General features: G+C 39.6%; 1 protein-coding gene across 1 annotated transcript; it reads right to left on the bottom strand.

The window, feature by feature from the left end:
- Positions 1 to 4,368: 4,368 nt before the first annotated feature.
- Positions 4,369 to 7,496, bottom strand: LOC117617337 (probable pectinesterase/pectinesterase inhibitor 51). The gene is made up of 2 exons (XM_034346672.1): positions 6,067 to 7,496; positions 4,369 to 5,253 (listed from the first exon to the last, which is right to left on the bottom strand). The coding sequence occupies exons 1-2, from the start codon at positions 7,136 to 7,138 to the stop codon at positions 4,574 to 4,576; spliced, it is 1,752 nt and encodes a 583-aa protein (XP_034202563.1). The 5' UTR covers positions 7,139 to 7,496; the 3' UTR covers positions 4,369 to 4,573.
- Positions 7,497 to 8,094: the final 598 nt, after the last annotated feature.

The following is an 8,094-nucleotide window of genomic DNA, read 5'->3' as shown; positions in this document are numbered from 1 at the left end:
GATCAGGGATAGTCTCGCTTCCTGAATGGATGATCAGAGATAGTCTTGCTTCTCGGGCATATTGAGTGCTCACTGATAAGAAAAACAAGTAGATATCGAATCACTAGGTATGGAGAAAACTGGATGTCTTCTGCAAAGAAAATTTCGTTAGTAACACATTTATACACAAATACAAGGAATAGGTAGAACCGGTGAATTTCAAATTAACCATAGGAAAATTGCGAGATTCTCGGGATACTTTTGAAAAAGTAGCTCCGTGAAATCCGTAAAGCAAGATCGGCTTTGATGAAAATAATACTTGAAAACGCTGAAAGTGCCGACAGGCATTATTAGAGGCCACGTGAAGTTTTGGACTCTGGGAAAGAAAAAGATAATATGGGGATTCGAGAAGATATTGGGATCCTGGAAATGTTGCCACATTTTCGTCTATAGATATTGCCTTTACAAAACTTGATTGGAGCAACTGCGTTTCAACTCAACTTCCTTCATTTTCTGAAACTTTAGTTTTTCTAAGACTTTCTTCGAAACCTTCTTAAAATGGCTTCCTCTTCTTCCTGCCCAAATTATTTCAATTTAAATTATGCTCCCACAACAACCAGTGACGCCAAAGCTTGGTGTCCATCCTTTGTATCCCAAAATCATCATCTCACAGTTAATGATTCTGTGATGATGAATGATGCTACTGCTGTCATAGTAGCTAGGAATTTCATTACTCCAATGGATGAAATACTGTTAACAGGAAGGTCTGAGGAAGAGGCTATTGATGACTCAATGGCTTCTAGCATTCAGAGTGCTGCTTCTGTTTCTAACATGGCTGATCGTTTGCGTGCTAGAGCAAACGAGGTTCAGAAGCTAACAACTGAAAATTTGTCTCTTCAAAGAATGCTTCATGAGTCTCAACAGGAGGTTGAGAAACTTAAAGGAGAGAATAATGCCTTGTTGAAACTGGTGAGTTCGTCCTCCGTTGATACACTGAGAAGGCTAGACATGCTGCAGGTCTCCAATGAAAGAATTTTGGGAGACCGCGAGAGGCTTATGGCTAAGCTTAAGAGGCGCCGTCCTCTTCCTTCAGAGGCTTCCGGAACATAATGTAATTTTATAGATTTTACAGGGTCTGCACCTTCATTACAGGTGGGAAAAATCCATTTGTTGTATGCTCCTTTCCTGTTATAATAATTGCGCACATTCTTAAACTTGCACCTGTGGTTTTTACGTCTTTTAAAATGACGGTTTGGAACTTTGTGTCTTATAGGTTCAAGTAACCACATCAAATCTCTCAAATTTCTTATTTCAACGCATGTGAGCCCAGAACTTTTGACCTGGGCTAAACACAAACTCAAAATTTATTCGCCATTTTCAAATGGACATGAAATATGAATTGAGTAGAAGCAAAGATGATATCGCAATATAGTAGTGAAGAGCATTAACTACCATATGCCCACAACTTCAAGTTCGGGATCTCTCATATATTTAGATCCATGGGCTTCCGGCCCAGATATAACAAAATATGTGGGGAGCCTCAATTCATCATTTGAGGTTTATACTCATATTATCCATTTTCACGGTGTATTTTTAACAACCAGAATTCACAAAATACATTTCTTCCTTGAGGTGTCGATTATAACATAATCAAACTTTATTAAATTCATCATTTTCTTATGCCAAAGAAATATATGGCGTACCACAATCTGCAATAATACCTCAAGGGTTGTCCATTTAACTGTTGGAACTTTAGGTTCTCAACACTGCTAGGTTTTGAATCTCATGCCAAAAATCACATATTCTCATGGCATAGACATTCAATCCCCTTAGATTTTGAACTTCGGGCCAAAATCACATATTCTCATGGTATGAATATTTTTACAATTTTCTGTACATATTTCGGGACTTCAAGCTCTTACATAATTGTCCATATTTTGAGGAACTTCTTGCATCTTATTTAATTGCTCATCCATGAGTTTAAGGAACTGCAAGTTCCCTTTTGTATAAAGTGACGGTTTACCCAAAATGGTTAATATTTATGTATACATCACTATTCATATATCTGGTACTATTCATCAAGTCATGAATACGTATCTATTCATGTGTACAGTACATTTGCCAGTACAGTTATTATCCATGTGTACGGCACTATTAACCAATACGGTACTGTTACATCATTAAGGAACCCCAGGTCCTTATTTACATGTCAAGGATCAAGGACCCTCAAGTCCTAATCTCATGTTTACAAATATAGTACCGGAGAGACTGCCAGCTCTCATATCAATATCATAATCAAGGATCTTCAAGTCCCGATGTAATTGTATGATGAGGATCAATAAACTTCTGGTCCTGATCTATATACTGAAAAAACTCATCATACCACACAATTAATCTATAAAATAAATTGCTTGTAAATAAATTACTGGTATGGATGACAAACCCGCACCATACTTTAAATAAATGTAAATGTGCGGTAAAATAAATTCATAAAGTATGAGGGTTAATTCCACATCATACTTTAAGTAAAAGTAAATTTGCGATAAAGTAAACGTGCTTGTATGGGCACTAATTCTGCTCCATACATTTAAATAAAAGTAAAGGTATGGACGATAAACTCGCGTCACCCTTTTAAATAGATACTATTATATGCGTAATGAACCTACACCATACAATGGATAAAACCGCCACTATATATATATATTCATAAAGTATATCAGTATTATAAATAAATAAATATATATATATATATATATACGCGCACACTTTATATAACGTGTTATATTATATTACCACCTTTCAATATTAATATTATAATTATATATATATATAAGATAACCATATATAAAAGTAAATAATCGAATGATAAGGATGTGTTCTGTGTATATGCATGCTCCCAATTGCATATGTTCTTTTCTTTTTGCCATTATAATATATTAAACCAAAAACAGCTTTCCAACATATCTTATCATATTAAATTGGTTTTGTGCATGTCTGAATTCAAGACTCTGCTTTTCCAATGTCACCAGTACACATGCACTAACCTTACTATGTATTAAATATTGTAAAGAAATAATAAAATAATGGAAAAGTTTAGAGATAAGGAGCTTATCCTTCCAGTTGGTTTGCTCGTATATCTCTCTAGCAGACCACAGCTCCTTCACTACTTTTCTTCCTTACATCAACATAATGGTTAGTAGTATAAATAATAGTGTAGCACAAAAATTATAATTGAGAGCTTCTCGTACTGATAACGTGTTGTAAAATGAACTGGAATATGTGCGAATATTGAGCTGCACGTAAAGTACATGAGATACAGCATTTAACGAGGTTCGGCTATCCCTACATCCTCGGAGAGTAGTAGCAGTAACTTTTCCACTATATAAAATAATAGGGCTACAACTTTAGTGTTTACAATATGTGTGGCTCACTAAATTTTCTCTCTTGGAGAATTTCTCTATGCTCTCTTTCCTCTCCACTCACTCACCCTTTTTCTTCTTTCTCTTCCTCTTCTCTACCTGACTCTCATTCTTCTCTCATCTGGAGGTATCTGTGCAAAGGCAGGATAATGCCTTATTTAGAGACAGATTGGGGGAGGTAGCTAACTCACGTGAATGTGCACTAAAGAAAAGTTACAGACAAACTTTACCCAAAGTCTCCAAATGAATAGTTAGTGGGCTCCACACAAAAACCTTTACAACAAAATCAAAATGAAGAAAATTGATGAAAGCAATAAACAACGGACTTGTTGAAAGGGGAGAACGTCATAGCCGAGCTTGGACTTGTAAAAATCTCCCTCGATAGGTGGAGAAATATCCGTTGATTGCAGAATTGACTTCGTGATGTTCTCTTTATCCTGGGGACTTTTTCTTCTATTGGGTATGCCAACCCCACCAACCCATGGAATTGCAATTTCACGAACTTGGACGTGGTCGATGGCTATGAAGCGAGAGTCAACCCCAACCCCAACCGTTGACTGGTGCCTCTTGCGTAGGAGAATCATAGGGAGAAGAAGATGAAAGCGTAAGATGTTCTTCAATTTTTGTTTTCAAACATGTCCATATTTTTTTTTATTTATGAAGACATACATGTCCAATTTAATAAACCGTGTGGTTGGAATATTGAATCTCAATTCTCCGTGTGTTATTCAATGAAGATTGTGGTCGAAAATACACGTTCTTATTCAACTTTCATTCTCAATCAACCCAGACAAGACTGCAGACTTTTTCCATTTCTTGTCTCTCAGACCAATTTGGATCTCTCATCTTGTTCAACGAATGCGACTTACCTTGAGGTTGAAACTTGTTCGTCCAATGTCCCAGAAAACTTTGAAAACGAAAGAAATAAATCAGTGATGGTTGATGGCCTTTTGCTCATCACTCATTCAAATCTCACGCCAACCAGAAATGCAAATTATAATAATGAGGGCACATTATAAGGTAAATGTTACAAGAACTGACAAAGAAAAAATCAACCATATTTCCCTCCACAGTTCCACTAAAAAAGTATTTAATAATTTGATATGAGCTTCTTGTACACTCACTACTAATTAATATTTATTGTTATAACGGATTTGAAAATTCTTATAAAATTTTCATGTCGAAATCCACTCATTTCCCTGAATAAAATTCTGCACAGAATATGTATTAACACGTTCGGATGGGATCTTGCTGCTAAATGACACTCTCTTGGACAAATCAGAGCCAGCTCCAGAATTACCAACTTCCCCATAGAAAAGGGTTTTCAAAGCAAAATCCCCACTCCAAGGCATCCATCCCTGTGGGGTAATAAGAGCTTCCAAGTTACAGTTTATAAAAACTGTCCTAGAATACTCCTTCCATGGCCTCCCCAAGTAGTTCTTGTGCACTTGGGGCTTGCTGCGATACAACTTCATGTACTCTTCCGTGCCGTTGATCAAGCAGTTCTGAAATACAAAACCTGTCGACTGTGCGGGGTCTGTTCTGCCTTGGGCGGTGACTGCATTGTTTTCGCCTTTCTCGGGTTTCTGTTGTCGAGGGCGGACGAGGATGTTGCAGTCTTGGAAAACCGCAGCTGAGTTTCCGAAGATGAAATCAACGTTGCCTTGGATGTTGCATGACTTGTATAACTGGCGGTTGCTGTGTGCGTAGAGAGTGTCCTGGTTGCCTAAGAATTCACAGTTCTCAATTACAGAAAGATCACTGTCTGATCTGAAAGCTACTGCTTGGTGGACATCAGGGCCTGCTGTGTTCTGGATTGTGAGGCCACTGGCCACGAATCCATCACCAAGAACTCCTGCATAATAAGTGTCAAGAAACAATTAGCATCCTCACTTGCTCAGGAAACTATCAAGCATAACAGGAAAAAGCTCAAGGAAAAAATGTTGCTTTCATGTCACATTTATTTCCTACAAAACGTGGGTGAAGTTGTGGAAAACTGCAAACCAGAAAGCAAACATGAGAATCAAAATAATAACAAGTGCCAAACTAAAGGAAACACATTTCTCTGTTTTGTCTTAGGACAAAATTATTGCTAATTGCTCAAAACAAGACGCAAAAATATTCTGACAAAGATTTTCCTCGCAAATATCATCATGACTCTCCCAGTGTCTCAAGGGTCATATGCGACCAATACCAAACCAAATTCGACAAGTAGTGGAATCTTAAGCTAAGCCTTTGAATAAACCCGAAAATCTTAATATGCCTCTCAAATCCCCTAGCATAGTACTAGCCAGCCATTATCCTAAGCACCCATACCTAACAAGATTAATTGAATAAACTATCTCTCTCTTCCCATTCCGACTAAATACTTCCATGTCTCAAAGAATGAGTTCATTTTACTTCAGAAACACATGAAAGTGTTTCCCACCATTCTTTACGTTTACAAATTACAATTGCCTAGATGGACCGCAACATAAGAGTGTGTTCCAGCATGTACTGCACGCACCCATCCGCCACAATTACGTGGGTGCGGGCCCACACCACCGCACCACAAATAGTGTGATCGCTATCTACTGCATTTTTTTTTTCACTACCAAGTTCGAATGGCAAATTAAAAACTCGAGTAATTAAAATAAATAAAAAATAAAAAAAGTATGCAATGACCTACCGACTGTGGCAGTGTTGTACGTGGAAATTCCGGGCTGGCCCACATTCAACGACCCAGTAATTACTGTTTTGCCCATCCCGTCGCCCAAAAACACCACGTTCCGCTTCTCTAAGGGCACCCTCACGATCTCGTCGTACACCCCAGCCTTAATACGAATCACGAACTTCTTCGCTCCCGCGTTATCCGGTGCGGCTTTTACCGCCTCCTGCACCGTCCTGTAGCATTTCTCGCTCTCCTCCTTGCACACCGTCACGTCCGCCTTTAAACCCGACGGCACTCCTAACCGAACCTCCTGGCCGGACCCTCCGCCCTCGAGCCGCTCCCAGTACCCGTCGCGCTCGGTCTTGGGCGGGGCCCACGACTTGGTGTCCTTCCCGAAGTTGTCGTACGAGAACATCATGCTGAGGGCGTTGCTGGATTTTCCGGTTAGGGAGTCGAGAAATGACATCGTTTGGTTGACCATCTGTGTGTCGTTGGCGTACTTAAGGGCCGACCAGCAGTCGTATTGGTAGAGCAGCGCGGCGCTCATCGAGGCACGTGCGTTTCTAATGCTTCCACGTGACAGGCTGTCGGTGGAGAGCGAAATGCGGTACTCGGAGTTGTGGAGGACGTCGAGGCAGTTTTTAGCTGCTGTGGTGCGGTTTTCGTTGCCTGCGGACGAGTCTAGGATAGACTTGACCATCTTCTGCGCTGTCTGCAGGCCATCGGTGGACACCTGGATGGCGGACTGGATGATCTGGATTGGGGTGGTGTTCGGGTTAGTGACAAGCCCGGCTAAGGAGGCCTGACATGAGTCGGGAAAGCGGGTGGCTTTGCAGGCTTGCTGGATCTGAGGGATGGGGGAGATGACGTGGCTGCGAGGCGGTTGGTGGTTGCGGGCGGCGGAGGTGAGAGAGAGGAAGATAGCGAGGGAGAGGAGGGCGAGGAAGAGGAAGGAGGCCATGGAAATGAGAAAGAGGAATTTGGGTTTAGGGGATGAAGAACAACATGGTAGCTTGATGGGTTTTATGGGTTTTCGAAGATGATGGGTGGTCATGGCGTCATTGGGTGCGTTATGAATTTGGGTGCGCATTCAATGGGTCAATTTTAGAAGTTGGAAGTTAGTGGGTTTTGGGAGTTAGATTTGGTTTGTTTGATTCTGGTTTAATTTTAGGCAATAGGAATTGAATTCACGAGACAGGTCACGGGTATGGCTTTTGGGGATTTTGGTTGCTATGTGTCACGGATTTACAGAGAGCTAGGCTTAGGGATTTGGAGATTTCAGTGGAACAAGGAAGGCCATCTGGCAGATTTGAATTGGGCGAGGAAAATGGCGAGCAGTAAACCACTCCGCAGCTCAATTATTGCTCTTTTGGTTTTGGACTTTGGTTTCTTCGAATCCGGTGGATGGTGGAGAGAGTTTTTGGTTTTGTTTTCAGTTTTTTTTTGGTCAAGTTGTTTTCAGTTTAGTACGTGACTGAAGGAGAAGAAGATAAAATATGCAGGGTAGTTAATGACAATCTTAATCTACCAATTATGTTGCGGAAATGTAGGTTAACAAGTCAATGGACTTTTCTAATTGGTTTACTCTTTTACTTTTTTCATGGGTCAATGGTATCTTGACGAAACAAGAAGATAACAAACAAAATAGTAATTAACGCGTCCCGTTTATGACCCACACATGTACTACTATTTTGACGGTATCTGTTTCACAGTGACACTTCCATACAACGGCGATAATATTTTTTGTTATTTTTGTTAATAACGTAATAATATATTTTGATTAAAATAGCAAAACAGTGTAATTTGGTTGTAAGTAAATTTCTCTACCACAATATGAACAGAATTTTACCCAAATAGAAAGAAAATATACATATTAATGAATATTGTAATCATTATCATTTTCCTATTAAGATTTTGAGAAGTATAATATGGTCAATGTAGAGAATCTGAGGTTTTGTTGTCAAATGGTAGCAATCAAGAGGTTTTATTATACTCTTAAAGAGGCATCGAATTCTGATTAGCCTCGTTTATCTTCATTTATATATA

This window comes from Prunus dulcis, chromosome 2 (genome assembly GCF_902201215.1).
Source record: "Prunus dulcis chromosome 2, ALMONDv2, whole genome shotgun sequence".
NCBI classification, from domain to species: Eukaryota; Viridiplantae; Streptophyta; class Magnoliopsida; order Rosales; family Rosaceae; genus Prunus; species Prunus dulcis.
This window is presented reverse-complemented; position numbering and strand designations above follow the sequence as displayed.